Source organism: Gopherus evgoodei, chromosome 20 (genome assembly GCF_007399415.2).
Source record: "Gopherus evgoodei ecotype Sinaloan lineage chromosome 20, rGopEvg1_v1.p, whole genome shotgun sequence".
Lineage (NCBI taxonomy): Eukaryota > Metazoa > Chordata > Testudines > Testudinidae > Gopherus > Gopherus evgoodei.
The window spans coordinates 11,465,900-11,487,382 of record NC_044341.1 but is presented as its reverse complement, the minus strand read 5'-3'; the positions used below and the strand labels follow the sequence as shown (position 1 = coordinate 11,487,382).

At 51.4% G+C, this 21,483-nt stretch overlaps 1 protein-coding gene across 1 annotated transcript; it reads left to right on the top strand.

Moving 5' to 3' along the window:
* Positions 1-359: 359 nt before the first annotated feature.
* OPRD1 (opioid receptor delta 1) lies at positions 360-20,107 on the top strand. The gene is made up of 3 exons (XM_030539281.1): positions 360-879; positions 16,674-17,023; positions 19,426-20,107. Exons 1-3 carry the CDS (start codon positions 644-646, stop codon positions 19,956-19,958), a joined length of 1,119 nt encoding a protein of 372 aa, XP_030395141.1. The 5' UTR covers positions 360-643; the 3' UTR covers positions 19,959-20,107.
* Positions 20,108-21,483: the final 1,376 nt, after the last annotated feature.

The following is a 21,483-nucleotide window of genomic DNA, read 5'->3' as shown; positions in this document are numbered from 1 at the left end:
GATGTGCCACTGAAGCTGAACCCCTCCTTTCCCCATCGATTGCCCAGCTCAGGCGCAATTCTGGCCCCTAATAAGAACCTGTCCAACTTAGAGCTCCTTGGCTAAGCTCCAGGGGCCCCCTCCAGGGCTGGGGGGATAGGGACACTTGTTGGCAAAGGGGAAAGTTTCACCGCACATCGATCGGGTAATGGGTGGGACCATCCGCACCCCCCCCCCGCCCCGTATGGGTTTTGATTGACAGACCCGCCTTTTCGATCCCCTGCCACCACGTGGCTCCCGACGTCCGAGGGAGCTGGCAGCTTTGCCACGAAACCGCTCGCACGCCAGCGGCTGCACAGTCCCCGCTCCCCGCTCGGGAGGCGAGCCGCGGAGCCGGAGCAGCAGTAGCGGCGCGGGGCGCAGCAGAGCCGGGATCGGCGTCGGAAGCGGCAACCCCACAGCCCGAGCCCGGCTACTTGCCCCCTTTCTGCAGCCCCCCCCCTGAGGTGACAGGGGAGCCTCCGCGCCCGGAGGAGCCCGGAGTCGGATGCACTTTAAGGGGTGCGGGGGGGCCAGGCAGTAAACCCGATCCCCCCTCCTCCCTTCCCCGGCTCCGGGAGGTGGCAGCTGCTGGGAAAGTCTCGCCCCACTTTGCCCCGGCGTCATGGAGCTGTCCACACTCCCCGGTGCTGAAGCCGACTCCGGATTCGTCTTCAACAGCAGCCGCCTGCGCGACTCGCCCTGGGGTCCCTTCCCCAACCAGAGCTTCAACCACACGGGCCCGGCCGGGGCCAAGGACCCCACCTCCATCATCATCGCCATCGCCATCACCGCCCTCTACTCGGTGGTGTGCGTGGTGGGGCTGCTGGGGAACGTCCTGGTCATGTACGGCATCGTCAGGTAGGGGCAGGGCTCCCACCTGGGCCAGGTGTGCGGGGGGGGTCACCTGCACGGCTCCAGGGAGTGGGTGACACTAGGGTGACATGGCGGGACAGGCGGGACAGAAGCCGGAGTAGGTGTATGTGGCTGGATATTGTGTGTGAGAGAGGGAGGGGTTGTGTACAGAATGGTGGGTGGGTGAGTGTGCACAGAATGGCGTGGGTGGGTATGTACATAATGCTGTGTGTATGTACAGGATGGTGTGTGAGCATTTGTGTGGGTGGGTGTATAAAACCAGCATATTAGAGCATGGTGGGGTATGTGTGAAAACTCCTATTACATGGGAGAGTGAAGCCACAGTATGTGTGTAATAACAGAGAACTGTGTGTATGTCTGGGAAGCAACAGAATATTGTGTGTGAATGAAAAAAAACACGTGTGTGTGTGAGAGAGTGTATCTGTGTGTGTGCAGCAGGCCCTGGAGGGGAAGGAAGGGAAGGGGAGACTATAGAACCCCTCATGTAACTGATTCCAAATGCTACAAGTTCCTCGTTGTGATTCATACAGTGTTAGTGTTGAAAGCTATTGACAACAGAAGGGCTAAAGCTGCCCATGCTGTATGTTGAAAGAGGGGATGGTTGGAGGTTAGCAAAATGGCAATGCCATCCTAAGGTCCTGCTGTAAAAGCCAGTCCTACCAAATCAGTGCCATCAAATGTCAAGGTGATAAAATCCGTTGCTCTCAAATCTTAAAGTTGCAGAAGGAGCTGTGCATAAGAATGTGTTCGGTATAGCTGTGTGTTGAAAGCTTCGCTGATGGTTCAGAAGAGAGGGCAGAGGGCTCAAATCCTCAGCTGGCATTTACTAATGTCAATTTGTTGAAGTCAATGGAACTACTCTGCGGGTCTGGACCACTGGGCATATTTATTTCCCAGCCAGGAAAATATGACACAGCCCTAGCTCATAAATGCATTGTTATCCTAGAGGCTATGAGTCACTGCTCACATGTGTCTGTGCTGAACCTGGAAATAAGCAAGGTGCCAGTGTGGTTTTCCTTGTTATGTTTGACACAGATGAAATATACAATAGGTAGCTTTGTTAGCGGGAATTGATGTGCGCATGCAGTGAATTTCAGAATCCTCATCAGGTTACTGAGTCTCACAGCTAAGCTGCGTGCCCTGGCTGTATATTGCAGTTATCGAATAAAACACCCTACAGGTAACGGAATGGAGATTTTCCTTATCAGTGGACAATCACTCGGATGGCTGCAGATCTCAGCCTAATGATTCTGGCTTCAGGCACAATCAAATATTATCTGGATCGAGACGTGCTATTGCTCGCTATAACAGGTGAATCGCTGTGCGGTTCCCATGTCGGCGCCTGCTCCAAAGCCCGTCAGTGTCAATGGGGGTCTTTTCATTGCTTTCAGTGAGCTCCGGATCAGGCCCCTAGCCTGGCTCACCAGAATTCATAGCAAATTGGGCCCTGGAAATTTAGAGCCAGATCCTCAGCGGTTGTTGGTGTATCTGCAGTGGCTTTCCGTGGAATTACACCTGTTTATACCACCTGAGGATCTGACCCTTAGCCTGTAAAATCTCTTTTGAAATCATGTTCTCCACAGTTCTCATTCATCCTCCCATCAGGCTCATAGCACACCCTCACTCCTGCTCTGTCACAAGGCTCAGGAGTTCCGGGGTCTCCTGGATGTCCACCTCGTAATGCTAACTCCCCGTCCATTCTCTTACAGTCTCAGAGCACAAGGGGCTGTGACCACAAAATTAATGGCTTCACTCTAGGTTTCTAGCTCCTGTTGGAAGGGCAAGGACAACAATCCTGCTGCCTTGGCATAGGGAGCTTAGAAGTTCCTTTACTCAAGACAGCAATTCTGTCATCCCCTGTTTGTTCTGTAGGATGTTAGACAGTTTGCTTAAAACGAAAGCCATGTTCTTTCTGCACCCCCCACTGCTCACCATAACCCTTGTTGCACCTGATCACTGGGGCTGTCGCTCATCTGGTACCAAATTTACCTCCCTCCCACAAAAATCTCCTGGATGAGGCCTGTAAATTATTGATATTGGGCAGAATCATCATGTGTCTGTGCTGAACCTGGAAATAAACAAGGTGCCAATGTGGTTTTCCTTGTTATTTTTGACACAGATGAAATATACAATGGGTAGCTTTGTTAGCGGGAATTGATGTGCGCATGCAGTGAATTTCAGAATCCTCATCAGGTTTCAAACTTGGGGCCAGATGCTGATGGCCTTACTGAAAATATCAGTGAAGTAATGCACTCTTCAGGGCTAGGGTAGCAGCATCCAGTCCTGAGGTTATAGAAAACTCAGTATATTTTAGCAGATAAATCCTGCACTGCCTCCAACTTCTCCCTTGGCTGTTATTTATTAATTAGATTAGCTGTAGTCATATTACTGTAGCATCCAGGAGCCCTGGTCATGGAGAACAAACTGTGCAAGGTAATGTACATGTTTGCGTGTGTGTTTTCCTCATTTGAGGGGTCTTTATCTCACCTTTTAACAGTTCACTCATTCAGAACCTGGGGAGTGGTGAGTTGTGTACCTTGCTCTTATATGGGGTTTTTCATCCATGGATCTCAAAGCACTTTACCAAAGTAAGTATTAGCCCCATTTTACAGGTAGGAAAACTGAAGTACGGAGAGGTGAAATGATTTGCCTGAGGTCACACACTGATGCAGTGGCCAAACTGGGATTAGGACCCAGATCCTCAGACCCTTAGGCAAGACTGCCTCCCATTTGAGAGGCAGCCATCCGCTTGAATATTGCACTGTGCATGTTTCAGTTGCAATGTGAAACACCTACAAACCTGTCATAATTGCTCAGTCACCAGCTCCAGTATAACCAGGCCTTTGATTGGCGTGGTAAAACAATAGGACTGGGGATCAGTCTTGGGTAACCTCGGCAAGTAACTTAGAGCACAATTTTCAAACGAACGTGCCTAAGGGACTTAGAAGCCTATGTCCTTGGGACTTAGGTCCCTAAGACACTTAAGGCCAGATTTTCAAAGGTATTTAGGCGCACAAAGATACAGATAGGGGCCCAGGAGGAGTTAAATATCTGAAAATCTGGTCCTTGAAAGTGACTCTAAGGGACTGGTTTTCAGGTGCTCAGTAACCCCACCGCTGAAGAGTCTCGGGCACTTCTGAAAGGCAGGTCCAGGACCCCAGGTTGTTATCCATTTGCAAAATGGGGCAATGGGGCCGACATCACAGAACAAAACTGTGTGGCTCCAATCAATATCTGTGAAGTGCTTTGAGAGTCTTGGGGAAAAAAATTGTCTAAGTGTTGTTATCAACATTACAACATGCGCATAAGAGGCTAACGATGGGTAGCAATCAGAGGTAGGAGCTAAATGAGCTGTTTATTACGTGGGCTGTCGTAAAATGGCAGCTTTCTTCCACATTGCTTTGATTTACAATTTCCACCGCAGCTGCAGAAATTAGCAGAGATTTGTCTGGCGCCTGAGTGGGAAAATAAACCCTCTTGCTCCCCTTTCATCCCACCCACCCCGTTAGTCTGAAGTGCTCATCCTGCTGATGAATGGCAATGAATTAAAGACGCAAACTTCCAGGAAGTTAACGATTCCCATTGTTGTGGCATAAGTAGCTATTGCAAAATCTCTGGGCTTTCAGCCCCAGAGACGAAATATACCAGCAGAACCATACTCTTGCGTGCGGAGCCAAAAGCCAACCTCACAGGAATTTAGCACAACTGGGCAAGATTGAATATACTCCATCAAAATCCCAACTTGTAGCTATTTTCAGTTTTCCTCTGCCAGCACATTTGGTACATAGCAACCAGCACAACCAGGTTGGTCCAGTCCAGCTTTGGCTGTGCGGGAAATCAATGGTGTGACTCACAGAAGGTAAGTAACCACAAAACACAGACGGCATCAGGGCTGGAAGAAACTGAATGACCTGTGCATGATTCATCCTGCCCCATCCTGCTCCCATTGAACTCAATGGGGATCACAATCCAAGCAGGCCCCTTTATAGGGAGGCTTCCGTTCTGTAGTGAAATCAGATAGGTCAGTGGGGGATTCCCCCCTCCCCACCGTGTCTCAGATACAGAATTGAAAAGGATTTTTTAGGACCTGATTCTGCACCATTGGCACAGCTCACGTTGATTTCAATAGGAGCAGGCTGGGCCTGAGCCAAAGCTCTTTGAAATCCATCAAAACGCTTCCCTTTGGCTTTGACAGTAGCAAGATTGGACCTTTACTGATTAGTTTTAGGGGGCTGGGGTAGGAAATGCACAGCGACGTGAAGCCTCGACTTTTGAAAGGAAGATAAAGCACAGTATGATTCAACTGCTCAAACAGTAGCTATCGTGGTATGTTCTCCGCCGCATCTTAGCAAGTAAAACAACACAAGGATGTGCACTGGTGCCTGTATAATCTTTAGCCTGCCTGTCAGGTATTTTTAACCTTTGCAGCCTCCGCGAGCTGGCTGGATGGCTGGGAGGACAGACTGTGACTAACAGATCAAACCGGGCCTGCTCCAAAGTCTGGGGGGATTTTCCATTGCCTCCAACGGCCTTTGCATCAGGCACATACTGAAAAGCGAATTAAACCATCAAAGCTCTGCTAGAGACATATCCCATTGCAGCGTCATTGTGAAGCATGCACGTTATTGGCTTTTTAGATGCCTGCAGCTGGTTCAGGAAAGAATTGTCAGGAAGAGGCTCTTTAAAAATCCATAATTGTTACCCGCTACCTTTAAAGCTTAAAAATCCATCTATTTAGGTTCATATATGGAGCCTATTGCGGTGGTCTAATGACCAGTGGTCTGACACCCTAAGCGATTTAATCCATATGAAATAACCAATTGCCCGTTCTACGGCACCTTCAGTCCGAGGCTCTGAAAGTGCTTTGCTCAGGGGAGCGACACAATGCCCCCAGTCCCAGCCCATATGCTGAAACCAGCTGCAAAAGCGAAGACACCAGTGGCCCAACAGGAAAAAGCACGGCCCCAACCCTGCACGCCCTGGGCCATATTCAGTTTAAGTTGCGCAAGTGAAGTGGCTCCACTTCAATCAATGGAGTCACTCCAGATTTACAGTGAGGGAGCTGAGGGCAGGACCTAGCCCACGCTGTACCTGGGCTCTCTTGTTGATTTCAAAGGGAATTCCATGCATCCATGCAGGATAGGGCGCTAAAGCTGCGTCCAACATGCCATTCACATTCAAAGCTAACTTCAAAGCCGACTAAGGGGGGCTGGGGGACGATCCTGCATGCCCATGCAGATGAGAGGGTGAGGGGGCAGCAGAAAGGCAAAAAGAGCCTCTTCCCCCTTTTTCACGGCTGCGTGAAGCTCAGGAAGCAGGGAGGGCGGAACCTAGACCCAGGATGGCCAGCAGAGATAACCAATGGCAGGAAGGGGCACACACTGGACCATGTGTGAGAACGTAGCAGGAGTCACTAAGGCCTGTGCCTTGGTTGCTCTCCCAGAACCACAATCCCTGTCTCAGACCAAGTGAGGCCACTGGGTGAGGGCCCTGGCGCCTACCTTCTCCTCACACCCTCTTCCTCCCAGTCCTTAAATCAAGGGGCAGGACTGTGCTGGGATCCTAGGCCTGGCCCCAGTAGGGGGGACAGAATACAAGGGCTCTCCTCCTTTACTTACCCTCACAGGGGATGGAGCACCTTAGCCCTGGCCTCTCCTGAGCACAGCGACATATCCTCTCCAGTGCCACTGATGGCAGGAGAGTCCCAGGCTGGGGACCGTCAGGTCCATGGTGGATGCCTCCCACCCTGGGCTAACTAGCAGAGCTGCAAGGGTGGGGACACCGCCATGCAGCCTCGGGGGTCCAAAAGGCACTCTGTCAACCCGGGGTACAAAGCTCCCACTAAGCCGTTGCCCGCTGCCGCTAGAACTGACCCAAGGATCTTGCCCATCATGGATCACTCAGTGGAAAGGCTGGAACGTCTCTGCCAAGTGCAGAATCCAGTGGCCCTTGTGCAAAAGTGGAGCCCAAAAGGTCCTTTGATGAGTGATTCTTGCCCAAGATCAGAGAAATGCGTAGGGGGAGGCTGGATCTGTGACACGTGCTTCTAGCTGAATCAGTCAGGAGCACCCTTTGCTTTTTTTGTTCTGCATTTTTGCCATGACTATTTTCCTGACATCAGATCTTTAAAATACCCCTTGAAACAACTGGCAGCTGCATAACTGCCCTGGCAAATGCCCAGCATTTAACGGTACTTTCTGATATAATTGCAGAAAATTAATCTTGGCGACTTCCACTCCTGCAGGAGCCATGTGTTTCCTCTATCAGAGCCTGATGCCCAATTTGCTAAGAGAGCATGTGTGTTGCAGAGGTGGGATTCCCAGAACCACAGTGAAGGTCCTGGCAGTGTTTCTCTTTTAACCCCATATGGGCTTTCAAGGGTTTGTAACTCCTCCAACTAACCCGTAAGAAAAGGTTTCAGCCTTGGATGCACAGTTTTGAGACCGCTTTGGCCTTTTGCAAGTGGCACAAGGCTCTCAAAGGAAGAGCCGAGGAGGATCGTTTATAGTGGGGCTCCATCTGAAGTCCTTACTTAGGGTTCGATTGGGCCATTGCAGCTCAGCCCAGTGCTGGGGGCCCTGGAACACCTCCCTGAGCTTCCCAGGGTGTGGAAGAGAGAGCACATAAACTGTTGCACCCTTAGGATACCACCTGTTCCTCTCATACCCAAAGCCTCCACTAGCTGGCTCAAGGGAGCGGCAGGGCCACCCAGAGTATTCAGGGGGCCTGGAGTCTTTGGCAGCGGGGGGCCCCCACTTCAGCAGTAATTCGGTGGTGGGGATCCTTCCACTCCAGGACCCGCCACCGAAGTGCCCCAAAGACCCCCGGTGGGGGTCCCCCACCGCCAAATTGCTGCCGAAGACCCGACACTTCAGCAGCGGGTCCCGGGGCGGAAGGACCCAACACTGCCGAATTGCCGCCGAAGACCTGGAGCAGAAGAAGCTCCGAGGGCCTGGGCCCCGCGAGAATTTTCCGGGGACCCCGGAGCAAGTGAAGGACCCTGCTCCAGGGGCCCCGAAAAACTCTCGTGGGGGCCCCTGTAGGGCCCAGGGCCTGGGTCAAATTGCCCCACTTGCCCTCCCTCTGGGCGGCGCTGAGGAGCAGGGAGAGGGAAGGAAAGTTATGGCTCCGCCTACACTCTAGTTCCACCCTGTCCCCTTGGAGATTACAGCCATGGATCTGCCTACTTTCCACCCAGGTCCCCTTGGGGGTATCCCAGGGGTATTATTAGGGAACAGTCCCTCTGTTCCACACTGAATGCAGTGATGCCGCCTACGACAAACCCACGGAAGTCTAGCCAGATTCCAGCCCTTTGCTTTACTCGGCCCTTACCGGGTCTCTTACCAGCTTCCAGGAGGGTTTCTCTGAAGACAGCCCAGTCGGTCGAAATCTGCCCGGTTCGCTTGCCACCTCGTTAAATATTGAGCATTTCTAGGAGCGGGGATGCCATCCGCTTCAGAAATAGCTCCTCCTGCAGGTGTGGGTGTGGAACTAGGCACCCACCCACACATGCACACACATATGTGGCTGTGCAGAAACACGCAGACACATGCATCAATGCACAGACACACCCGGGCACACACAATACACATGTCGTCACAGCCCTGGTCAAGCTCCCTCTGCCATGTTTGGATCCCACCACTGGACCCAGGTGCTTTTGCCACCGCAGGCACGTGCTTGGTGCCCGGAACAGCCCTGACACTAATGGCCCAGTTTGCAAAGACACTCAGCAAGCCACTGAAGTCAGTGGGAGCTGCAGGTGATCGGCTCCTTTGAAAGTCAGGCCATCTCTGTATTAGCTACCCATGCTCCTTCCCCTACGACGATTCTCAGGTTGCAGGGTGCACAGAGTCTTGGGTTTAGCATACTCTGGGGGTGAGAATCAGCATCCTTGTGAATCTGACTGTGATTTGAAGAGGACGCAGTGGGACAGCCTGAAATTATTCCCCTAAAACCTCCTTGTTCGCCCCATTCTTGTATCAGCCCAGTGACAATCATCCTCCTCCGTGTCATGAAAACTGCTCCTTGTGGGTGGCCTTCGCCGCGGACCGTTTCCTGTCATTGGGTGGGCGCTTTGAGTCTGACGTGATGGACGCTAAGCCAGTTCGCCAGCTTTAAATCTCCGGTGGCAAAGAGCATCATGAGTACGTGCTCGGCAGCGGCAGCTGCTGCTCTGAGTCAGCTAAGCCAGCTGAGTCTCCCACCCAGTGACTGTGCTGCAGGACTGGCCAAAGAGCTCCTTGTGTACAGCCTCAGTGGGCTACTGATCCCCAAAGTCAATGGGAAGTCAGACGGGCCAGATAGCACAGGTTCGGGAGACGCCACTGTGTATGCCTAGTAGAAAAGACATCGACCCCAAAGGAAGCTGCAATCATGAAGGAGGCACATCCACACCTCTGCACCTGGCTCACACGGGCGGCCTGGACCCTGGGGAGACACACCGAATCCTGCACTCTCCAGAGACCACAGAGCTGCTGTGACCCTAACCCAGCCCTTCTGCAGGGGGAGGGTGGGAGAATACACAGAACAGCCTCTCCTCCAGCCTGGCCCAGGCCTCTCCTCCACCTGATGCCTCCTCTATCTCAGCTCCCTTCCTGCGGGGACAGTTTTGTGGCTGGTATAATTAGGTGGGGCTTGGTTGCGCCTGCTTACACCAGAGCTGAGTTTGGCCCAGAGTGTTTAGCAGGCTGCTCACAATTTGCAGAGATACATTGATCCCCAGGTAATGAGTCAAATAACGCGGAACAGGAAACAATAATTAACACATAGATAGAGGAAATGAAGACAAGTGTTTATAGGCATCTCCAAACACCTCAGGAATATGTAAACAGCGGCTTTCAACTTGTTTGGATTCACGTGGTACCTAGATACAGATAGAAGTTTGCCCCGGTGTCCTAGAGCAAAACATTTTCCCGACCGTCCGCTGTTGGCAAGGCTAGAGAGATGGGATAGTCTTTGTTGATTCTAGCTTCAGTTTCCACCTCTACCACAGACTGTCTGTGTGACCCTGGGGGATGTCACGTGGGGCCAGATTCTCAAGTGCTGTGCATCCACGGTTGGAGCCTGATTTTCAAAATAACCAGCCTACCTGGCTCTTAGAATCATAGAATATCAGGGTTGGAAGGGACCTCAGGAGGTATCTAGTCCAACCCCCTGCTCAAAGAAGGACCAACCCCAACTAAATCATCCCAGCCAGGGCTTTGTCAAGCCTGACCTTAAAAACCTCTAAGGAAGGAGATTCCACCACCTCCCTACGTAACCCATTCCAGTGCTTCACCACCATCCTAGTGAAAAGGTTTTTCCTAATATCCAACCTAGACCTCCCCCATTGCAACTCTTACCTAGCGCTTTTCCCCACTAACACAACCACGCCTCCTGAGTCCCAGCCCAGCACTTTATCCACTAGGCCATCCTGCCTCCAGAATAAACAGCGCCCCAGCGGTGTGGCCCAGGAGTTGAACCCGAGTCAGCTACTGGGAAAGAAGCGCTGCACCCTCCTCCAAGGGAGGAACCAAAGTAAAGCCAACCCTCTTCTCTCATTTGCACTAGTGATGTAAAGAGTTTGCTTAGGTCAACAAAGACGAATGCTTTACTCACCAGACAGCAGGCTGGGAACTTGCTGCTTTATTCCACTGCAGCCCAACAGAGCCTGGGGGAGAAGGGAGTGTTCTCACTCACACACCAGCAAGCAAGGGAAGGGTGGAGCATGGTGCCATCCCATAATGCTCTGGGGAACCCTAGCCTGACCAGTGTAGAACCACTGTCTTCCCTGGGCTTACCCCTGATTGGCACTCGTGTGCGAGAGACCAGAGCTGAGCAAAGAGGGACAGATCCTCATTTGGGAGGGACAGATCCTCTTTCTTTCACATCCAGAGTGCTAGTATTTTACCCCAGTGTTGCACAGGGGCAAACCGCCACTCAGGGCAGAGGTGGCCAGAACCGGGCCCTGTTAGTTTTTAAGCCGCAGCATTTTAAACCAAAGGTGACTTTTAGAACCGCCATTCCGAGCTGGGCTCACCTGAAGCCCTTTCGTTACTTACCTCTAAGAACAGGCACAAGCCATGCAAGAATCCTTCCTCCCACTTTGCCACTAACCTTTCACTCTAACCGGGAAGGACCACTTTCGGGAGGGGGGAGGGGCGCAGTGCTTACCTTTTCCTGTCTCTGGGCAAGCCTGAGGCTTTAATGGTGACAAAACATCCACTGATTTTCTTTCCTCCTTCCCGTGGGATTCGGCAGCCTTCCTGTTCCCTTTTTCACAGGCCTAAGTCTGTTTCATTCTGACACTTCAATCCACTGCCGATTCACTGCCTCTTTAGCCCGGCTGGTGTAGCAGCTGGAGCAGGGTTCGTGTGCCCCTCTCATAAATGCAGACTCGTTGTGATTTCCACCTGGGGGATCAGAGGAGAACCCCTGACTGGATTATCCAGCCCTCTGAGGCAGGGATATGGCCCATACTTCTGCGCTGAGTCTTTTCTGCGCTACGACAATCCTATTGATCATGGCGATTTCTCCCTTTACAGCTTACCCCTGCACTTTAAAGGCGTTGATGTGCTTGTTTGAAATGCTTTGCGTTAATCAAAGGGTTAGTTGTCTCCACACCTAGTACATGTGGGTTCATTAGAACACTCGGGGCCAAATTAATCACGGGTGTAACTCTTGGTGAACTCAGGGAAGGACCATCTGGGATTGCATGTCACGGTCCCAGGCACCTCTCAGTCTGGCAGCAAGGATGGGTGTCTACATGAGATGACACAAGTGATGTTAACGTTCTAGCTTCACAGCTCGGGTTTAATTAGTGAGGGCAGCTTTGTCTGAGCCCAGCGCAGCGGGGAGGTGCGTTGAAAAGTTGTGCTTCGCACTGGCTTGAAATGGACTTCTGTCTGGAAGATGGTTTAGGCTCCTGTTCTATATCGCCCTTAAGTGTTCGTCATCATGGGTTTGACTAGAAATAAAGGCTGCTTTGTGATTCTTCCCTACAGAGCAGCTCCTCGGTAGGCTTAGGGAGCGCCATGTTTCTTCTGTCCCACCCAAAAAGTCACATCTTTTCCCCCCTCTTGGAAACAATGGGGCACCTGACCTTCAGTCCTTGTAATTTACTAACATCAGAGGGAGTCAGCTGTTTCCAGGTACCCCGCCAGGCCATTATCTTTGAATGATATGAAATGACTTGCTTGGCCTGGGGTAATGCACAGATCAAGGAGGGTGGGACACATGGTAGCTCGGGGCATATACCGGACACAGAAAGGGTTAAAAGTGAAGTGAATGAAAGCAATCGACCTGCCATGCCTTGGGAAGTCAGCGTCCCCGAAGGAAATACTTAGTTCACTCAGGGATCTAGTCGCCTCTCCCTACGCAGAGGTATGTCCCCATCCATACTATGGGAGTGCTGGGCCTGGTGGGAAGGTAAAAAGGGTGTTTTGTGTTCCTGTACCCTCCACCCCAGGGTGTTTCAAGGGTTGACTAGCATGGCCGTGTGGTCTAGTTGTCCAACTAGCAGGCTGTGCGCTTGGATTGCCTGAGATCTAATTCAGGCTCTTCCGCTGCCCTGCCTGCCTGGCCGGTGAGCGCATCATATGGCTCCTGTGTGTAACGTCAGCAGTTCGGCCCACCTCCAAGGGGGACCGACTGATGCTCTAGAAGAGGAAAGAGCACCTCAAGGTTGAGTTATGGGATCTGTCCCTGGCTTTGCTAGACGTCCCATGTGACCTTGGGCAAGTTGCTTAATCTTCCCAGGCCTCAGTTCTCCAGCTGTGAAATAGAGATGATGCTAACACCAATGATACTTCCTTTGTGAGGTGCCTCCTTAGACTAGAAGCCCTGTGGACTCTCTCATTCAGTGTACACACAAGGGCTAGCACAATAGGGCCCTCATCTTGGCTACGGCTTCTCAGCATGACAGTGAGATTAGTTATTCATCACCATCGTCATCCCTGCCCAACTGAGGCGTTGTAGAGATTTAACGGGGGTTCTGCACTTTGAACATGGGTGAGGAGCACTCAGGATTAAGGGACGACTTTCTGATGAGAGAACACATTAGCGGCTCACCCACTGCCACAGCACACAAGTGGATCTTTTTCTGTGTGGATAAAGGAGGCTCCATAAAATACCTGCAGCCCTCCGCAGAAAGAAACTGGAGCCATTCTTGCACCCCAGGCTTGGGCCAGCTGCAACATCAAGTCCACTAGGGAAGAGTATGTAAGGAGTTACTTGCCTGTGGTGTGTCTTTGCAGCAGGAGGATACCCAGATACCAGACCCACACCACAGCCACCACATGACGGGGCCAGGCCGCCAGCCAGTTAGTCCCCAGGCTGTGGTACACATCACTAATCAGGAAAGGCAAGGGCCCTGTTGTTATTTTGAAACAGGAAGGGCAAGATGCTACCATGAAGTGTCCCTTCCATTCCACTCCTACTACCCTGGACCATCTGGCCCTCTGGTAACAGAACAAATCATGAAACATAACATACATAGCTGACCCTGCCTAAGCCTCTGGTGCCTACCTATCCATAAAACTCCATTTTCATGGTCCAGCTCATACACCTCCCAAGGTTGCAATGACCCCCTTCCTGGGCAGTCATGAGAACCGAACACCAATCACACCTCTTCTCCACTTCAAGCAGGTCTGGTTTGCAGCATGCCCCTGTGGTGAACAGACTCAACAGCTCTCAAACCAACTGGGGAAGCGAATTCCAAGGTCAAGAACACTTGGCCAAGACCAGACTGGGGCTGGTTGTAGCTCTTTCTGAACGCCGAGAGCTTCATAGATTCCACAGTTCAGAACCTTGAAGACCTTGGAATCCTTTAGAATATTCAGGGTTCTAGATTTTGCCTCATGCTGGAACCCGACCTTTTAGACCTTCTGAGGGTGGCATCCCATAATTTAAAGGGCAAAAGAAAAAAAATAATTTCATTCATGTTCTGAAAATTCTCAACGTTTCGTGAGGGACCCAGGACCTCATCCCTGGTGCCGTTATGAAAATGGCTAATTGCATTTGTTTCTACATGTTTAATATGCATTGGAACAATCTGCAACCAGGAAGGAGCGTCTTGGTGGTCAGTGCAGAATGTGGTGAGAAGGCAAAACTCTTGAGCTCTGTTCCAGGACCTGCTAGCTGTTGGCTGCATTGATTTTGTATAAACTGCTTAATCTCTCAGGCCAGAATTTTCAGAAGAGTTCAGCTCTCATTTAGGCATCTAAATAAATACCCAGATTTTAGACATCCTGAACAGTGCTTTGAAATAAGCAGCTAAATTATGCTGGCATCTCAATAAGCAGACAGGTATTCAAAAGACATCAGCACATCGGGTGCACGTTGAGTGCTGAGCACTTCTGAAAAGCTATCTGTGTACAGAAGGAGCTGCTATATACAGGGAAAACCTGACCCAGAGCTCTTCTGGAAATGTGTCCCTGTATGCCTCAGTTTTCCTGCTCTAAAATGGTTTGAAAAATCATGTTGTTCTGGGCTCTAGTACATAAAGTTTGTAAAGTCTTTGGGAAAACTTAGGTGAAAAAAAGCTACAATTGCAAAGAAATATTATTAAGCATAATGTTTCAGCATGCTAGTTCCCTTAGGTAGCTGAATGGATTTCTGCATGCAATCTGGCAGAAAACAAAACTGAGAAGAAAGAAAGAAAGAAAAGCAGCCAGCCATATGAAGAAGCTTGCCTAACTGCCTCTCTAGCTGCAGAGACAGATTAAATTGGTTTAATCTGAAACGAGGTCTTGTCTGAAAGACTTTTCATGCATTATTACCTTATCTGCCTTTGAATTCTCAAAGCAATTGCTTTTCTCGCCAATCTAGCTACAGAAATGATTATTACCTCCTTGTTCAGCTAATGGGATTAGAACCTCGGCAGGGTCTGAACTTTATTCCACTGATTCCTAATGAGAGCCCCAATTCAGCCAAGTACCTAAGTGTGGGCGTGATTTTAAGGAAACCACTTAAGCACGTATTTAAGGCTATGGGCTTGTCTACACTGGCAAGAGTAAAGTGCTGCCACGGCAGCACTTTAATGTGGCTTGTGCAGTCACAGCAGAGAGCTCCCTCAGTGCTCTAAAAAAACCACCTCCACGAGAGGCGCAGCTCCCAGCACCAGTGCACTGTCTACACTGGTGCTTTACAGCGCTGAAACTTGCTCAGCTTGGGGGGGGGGTGATTTTTCACAGTCTACACTACAAAGATAAACCGACCTATGTTACCTCTTGTCTACATTGGCAATTTACAGCGCTGCCACTTTCTTGCTTCCATCCCGGTGCTGGTAGCTACGCCCCTTGTGAAGGTTGGTTTTTTAGAGTGCTGGGGGAGAGCACTTTAGCATTGCCAGTGTAGAATAGCCCTTAGGTTGACTTACAGCCACTGCATTAATCACTGAGGTGGCTCATGTCCACATTACCTTCCTTCTCTCGGTGGTACCCATCCTCCCCAGGAGCGGTTCCACCGACTTGTCGGAGAAAAACATAGTTCTCACTCTCCGGTTAGGCGCAGCAAAGTAGATATTTTATTATCTCTAGTAATTGCATGGAGGGAAAGAGCTAAGCAGGTCTCTCTGCAGGTAAACAATCACAGCAAGCATTTATACCTATTGTTACATACAATAATGAGCAACAGCTGCATTTTGTTTATACATCGGTCATCCTGATATCTTATTTTTCTCACTTCTATTTAGACTCTAGTCTACATTCCATATTTATCTACACAAGGTCACAACAACTTCTCACACAGTTCTTTCCCACTCGCCTCACACAATCCTCGCTTCTATAAGCCTCGCTTTATTAGGGTAACAGCTGGCCTGACTCTTGCTCGCAGAAGAGACTGTTTGCGTTGAAATCCCCTTCAAATCCCTGTCAGTTCTTGCTCTACTTCCTCTGCTGAAGAGGGGCAGCGTGGAGGACTGAGCTCCAGGGATCTCAGCTCCACGCAGATCCCCACTGCTGCCCGCTGGGGTTTCTTGCCTCCAGCCGGGAGATAAAACACACAGAATTCGGCCGGCTGCCCTGTTCCAGTAGGGTTCTCAGCAGGGAGCCCAGGCAGCAGCCAGCTGAAGCCAGGAGCCTGGTTTGGAGCGGAGACCCAACAGCAGCCTGGCTGGTGAGCCAGATTTCTTGTAAATTTCACGGCTAGCGAAGCCATGAAATCGACAAGAATGACAGCCCACAGGGGATGGAAGGAAGGAAGGGTCTACACAGACGCTGCATCAGCCTAACTAATCCAACATAAGCCCTACGCCTCTCATTGAGGTGGTTTTATTATGCCAACATAGCAGGGGAGTTACATCGGCCGGAGGAGCATTTCAGTACATAAACCGCCACTGTTTTGTCAACAAAAGCCAATTTTTGTCAACAAAACTGTGTAGTGAAGACAAGGCCTTGAACTGATCCTAGATGTACCAGTGCTGAAGACTCAATCTTGCAAGGTGCTGCTCAGCAACCCTGCTGATCAGCTGTTCGGTGGGGGGTGGAAGACACTGGGGTGAGGAGGCAGAGCAGAGGCGGTAAAAGACAGAGCGAGGGTGGGGCATGTTCAGGGGAGGGGGCGGAGTGTGGGCAGGAAGAGGTGGAGCAACGGTGAGGCGGGGGGCAGAGCAGCCACCCAGATAGAAGAAAGTGGGTGCCTGTGCTCAATGGTATTTAGGGGTCTTAATCCCATTGGTTTCAATACCTAAATACCTTTGAGGATCTGGGTCTTAGGCAGTCTCCACACCACACCCATCTCGCCTTGGCACTGAATAAAACTCTGATGCGCTTTAACATTTCTCCTTCCCACTGTGCCCTCAGATACACCAAGATGAAAACGGCCACCAACATTTACATCTTCAACCTGGCCCTCGCCGACGCCCTTGCGACGAGCACGCTGCCCTTCCAGAGTGCCAAATACCTGATGGAGACCTGGCCCTTTGGGGAGCTGCTCTGCAAGGTGGTCCTCTCCATCGACTACTACAACATGTTCACCAGCATCTTCACGCTGACCATGATGAGTGTGGATCGCTACATTGCCGTCTGCCACCCGGTCAAGGCCCTGGACTTCCGCACCCCAGCCAAAGCCAAGATCATCAACGTCTGCATCTGGGTCCTCTCCTCTGTGATTGGCGTGCCCATCATGGTCATGGCTGTGACCAAGTCAAAAGGCAAGTGAACATGGGTCCCTGCTGTGATCCGTTGACGGGGGTGTACGCCAGCGCCAACCAACCCTCCTGTAACAGGAGGACTGACGCTCAGGCATCGTCTATACTTGTGTTGGCTACACACCCCGGTGAAAAAGAGGTTGCATCCTCGCTGCGGTGTGTACCCATAATGCAGCAGTGGAAGACTCTGGCCGGGGAGTGGCAGTGGTGAAAGACTCCAGCAGCAGGGAGCTCCCAGAGCCTTTTTCCTCTGCCATAGCTTTCCCCTGTGGTAGAGAAAGGCTCTGGTTGCAGCGAGGCAGCAGGACATTATACTCCATTAATAGTGCTAAAAAAGAGGTGTAGCAGGAGGCAGGGCCAGCTCCAGGCACCAGCATCCCAAGCAGGTGCTTGGGGCGGCAATCTGCAAGGGGCGGCAGCCTGTGCGTTTTTGCCCCCAAGCAGCGCGCCGAATTGCCGCTGAAGACAGAAGCTGCTGCCGAATTGCCACCGCCGCAGAAACGCACGTGCCACCCTAATGGCACATGGACTGCCTGCGCCATCAGCGGCAGCAATTTGGCACGCTGCTTGGGGCGGCAAAAACAGTAGAGCCGGCTCTGGCTGGAGGAGGCGCTGCTTGGGCATGTAGGGAGCCATTCAGGGTACATACTTAAGGCTCTGGCATGTCTGTAACTCTACTCACCTAACCAGTGCCTCACCATTTACACTGCTATCTATACCCGTGTTAGCTGGGGATACGTGTAACACACAAGTGTAGATGCAGCTTCAGGGAGGTTCAGGCTGAAAGGGAGGGATGGTGGTGCGGTGAAGGCTTTGGGCTAGGACAAAAAAGGGCTGGCTTCCAGTCTTGGCATTTCCCCAGACTCCCCCCATGCAGATCACTGAATTCCTCAGTTCCCCCCAAACCCATCCCACCGCCCCTACATGCCCTAGATCTCCCAGTGGTTCCTCCCCTGCCCTGTCTCTTAGAGAAGGTGATTAGTTCTGATCTTGAGCAGGCTGGTTAGTAGGGGGATGTCACTGTCAACGTCCATTCGGCAGCTTCTCTGCAATGAGTCCTTGGCCTCCATTCCAGAGTACAGGCATCTGCATCACAGGGATCAATGTGACGACCAGCAGTGATCAGAGGAAGGGCTTTATTGTTACACATCTGTAGAGGCTTCTGTTTAAGAATCTCAAGGCATTTATCATTTGTACGGCAGCATGGCCCAGAAGCCCCAACTCAGGATAAAGGTCCCACTGCGCAAGGTGCTGTACACACATCAAAGGAAAAGGTGACCCCTGCCCCAAAGAGCCTACAATCTATGCAAGCTTTACAAACATTAATCAGCCCTTACAGTGTAGCATGAGACAGGTAAATAGTGTTAGACTGATTTTACAGATGGGGAAACTGAGGTACCGATAGGTGAAATGTAGCCCTCCAAAACTCAGACAAGACCCACCCTGAAGTTTGGAGCAGGCGTTTGGATCTGGTTCTTTGATGCATGCCCAGATCTCATTAAAAAACTTGCCCAAGGCCATTAAATGTGTCAGTGGCAGAGTTTTGGAAAGCCCCAGTTGTAATTGCAAACAATTCTCCATTAGTTTTCATGAAGTTTACAGATCAAGTACATTCTCATCTGAACATTAACACACACTTTCGATCTAGGTAATTACAGGGATATACATAAAGTAATGCGATAGCAATCCACAGATTATAGATAAGTGAAGACAATACCATTAAAGGTTCCTTTGAACTAACACACAAGTGACCTGGCCTAATTGCATTACAATACCTTTTGACACTCCTTGGATTTCTATTAGCATATGAGTGAATTAGCCTGCAGCCCTGTCCTGAGCTGGCACCTGGGTAGACAGCATCACACCAAGTCACCAGCACTAACCACTAGGAAGCACTCCATCTCTGAAGCACTCTGTTTAGCCAGCATTAAATCAAACCAAGCGCAAATGTTAGGAATTTAGCTGGATCTGTTAGGAAACTGACAGGTGCCAAGGTTGGAAGCTGCACGCACACAGACAGAGCTATCTGCTGAAAATGGGTGCCCGGTGGGCTGCACAAAGGATTGTGGGGGTGGCAAATTTGAGACAGTCTAAGTGTTTGAATACAATAGGAGATGCAGCATGCAAATAAGGCCCTATTGTATGCAAAATCAGGCTCCTACTCTGGTGCAAATTAGGCCTGTTGAATTCAACTGCAGTTCCAATTATCCTGCAGATGTGATCCCCCTTGGTGTAGGACTGTCAGGAACATTTAATTATGTTGATGTAGAAACACGTCAGGAGTTTTAATAAGCAGAGGGGGCTATAAATGCACCCCTGGGGCAGCTGATTAAGGGGGTATTCCTCTGGCTTTGGCTCTCTCTCCCACCGATCCACCACTCTCCCTTACCCTCTCTCCCCTGCAGATGGTATTGTGCTCTGCATGCTCCAATTCCCCGAACCCGCCTTGTACTGGGACACGGTGACCAAGATCTGCGTGTTCATCTTCGCCTTCATGGTGCCTATCCTGGTCATCACCATCTGCTATGGGCTCATGATCCTTCGCCTCAAGAACGTCCGACTCCTCTCGGGCTCCAAGGAGAAGGACCGCAATCTGCGCCGCATCACCCGCATGGTACTGGTGGTGGTAGCGGCCTTCATCATCTGCTGGACGCCCATCCACATTTTCGTCATCGTCTGGACGCTGGTGGACATAGACAAGAAGAACCCCTACGTGGTGGCCAGCTTGCACTTCTGCATCGCCCTGGGTTACACCAACAGCAGCCTCAACCCCGTCCTCTACGCCTTCCTGGACGAGAACTTCAAGAGGTGCTTCCGGGAGTTCTGCCTGCCCTTCCGGTCCCGGATGGAGCAGAACAGCTTCTCCCGGGCAAGGAACACCACCCGGGAGCGCATCTCCACCTGCGCCCCTTCCGAAGTCCTCAATAAGCCAGCATGACTAGACATGGACAGCCACCAGCGGGGTTCCCGTGGCCGCAGAGGGGAGGAACTGCTCTCGGAGGTGACTCAAGTCACCACCACAGAATTCTAGTGGAGGTGGCTGGAGGCGAGCGGGCAGGGGTGGGGGACTCTTAAAAAATATATATATTTGCAAATGCTTGATTTTCCATCAAGCCACCGGGGTGATAGGGAATTGGGCAGGGAGCAGGGAGCAACAGATTCCTGGCTGAACGTTTCTAAGAACTGCAGAAAAACAAACCTCCGCATCGGATGGGGAATGAGGAGGATCCACAGGCTACAAACATGTCAGACGACCACCAAACCTGCACCACAAGGCAGCCTGGAGAGGAACAGCCCTGGAGCCCCGCCCTGCCATCACCATGGCCCCCCTGCCCCACCATGAGGAAGGGCAGGATGGGTGAATCTGCCGCTGCCTTCATGGGGGTGGGACTGCTTCTTTAGCTCTCAGACGATGTAAAAGCCCAGGTGCCCTTTGAACCCAGGTCGGCAAGATGCAAACTGCAAAGCTGCAACCCTGTGAAGTCTTGTGCTGTTGAAGCGTTGGGTTTTGTTCCCCTGACACCAGCAGGTGGCAACGGTGGAGAGAAATCTCCGCCAGCTGTGAGCAAGTGGCGCATTGCGCTCTGGGTCCCATGCAAGGTAGAACTGGGATTTTCCAGCAGCCCAGGGACTCTGGGGAGGAGCCCTGTGCTTTTTTTGTGCCTGTTCTGACCTTGTACACGGCAGGCCCCAGCACATCCTGCTGACCCTGTGCTGCTGCGCTCTGGGATGACTGCTCAGGACCACTCCCATAGGAGAGCAGAGCACACACTGACTGCCATGTCTTGTACATATGCACACTCCAACAGCCCTCGGGAGGCAATGCCTGTCCAGGGAGGCCTGGGACGTTCCTGCCCGGCGTGTGGCTACTTGTCTTGTGTGCCTGCCTCATTCCTTTCGCCACATCGTTATTACTCTGCACAGCCTTACACGATGAAAAGCAGGATCTGGAGGAGTCAGCCAACTCCCCTGCTTACACTGGCCTGGCGCAGCTCAGAGCCTCGCATACACTCGTGGTAGGTGTGCCAGGATCTGCCCGGAGAGGACACGCTCACACCAGCCCTAGCAGAGAGGCACCGTGTCATGCGTTCAGTGCCACAGTAGGAACTGAGTTTGTAGCTATACACAAGCAGCGGAAGAGGGGAGAGGGGAGATATTAAACAAACTCCCTCTTCCTGTCTCTGGGGGAGGTGAAACACTGAAGTTAAAGATCATTTCAGGACTTTTCCAAAAAGAGAACCAGGATCCCTGCTGTACCTCCGTCTCTCTCACTTCGGGCCTCTGCCAAACCCCAGTCAAGTCAATGCGAGTCTTTCCCAGGACTTCGGTGGGGTTTGGATCAGCCCTTAAAGTGGGCTAGGGGGGCCCACACTGTGGGAGAGTCATTGCTAGGCAGGCGATGGCTCTCACTTTTGCCCTCCGCAGCCAGTCTCAGGGCCCAACTCTCCAACCTGGGCCCAGAA

What these genes read in the sequence shown, in the direction of transcription:
- OPRD1 (XM_030539281.1), top strand. Translation starts at nt 644, where the DNA reads ATGGAGCTGTCCACACTCCCCGGTGCTGAAGCCGACTCCGGATTCGTC. An exon ending in GTCATGTACGGCATCGTCAG is followed by an intron (nt 880 to 16,673) that starts GTAGGGGCAGGG and finishes CTGTGCCCTCAG; the next exon opens with ATACACCAAGATGAAAACGG. An exon ending in GGCTGTGACCAAGTCAAAAG is followed by an intron (nt 17,024 to 19,425) that starts GCAAGTGAACAT and finishes TCTCCCCTGCAG; the next exon opens with ATGGTATTGTGCTCTGCATG.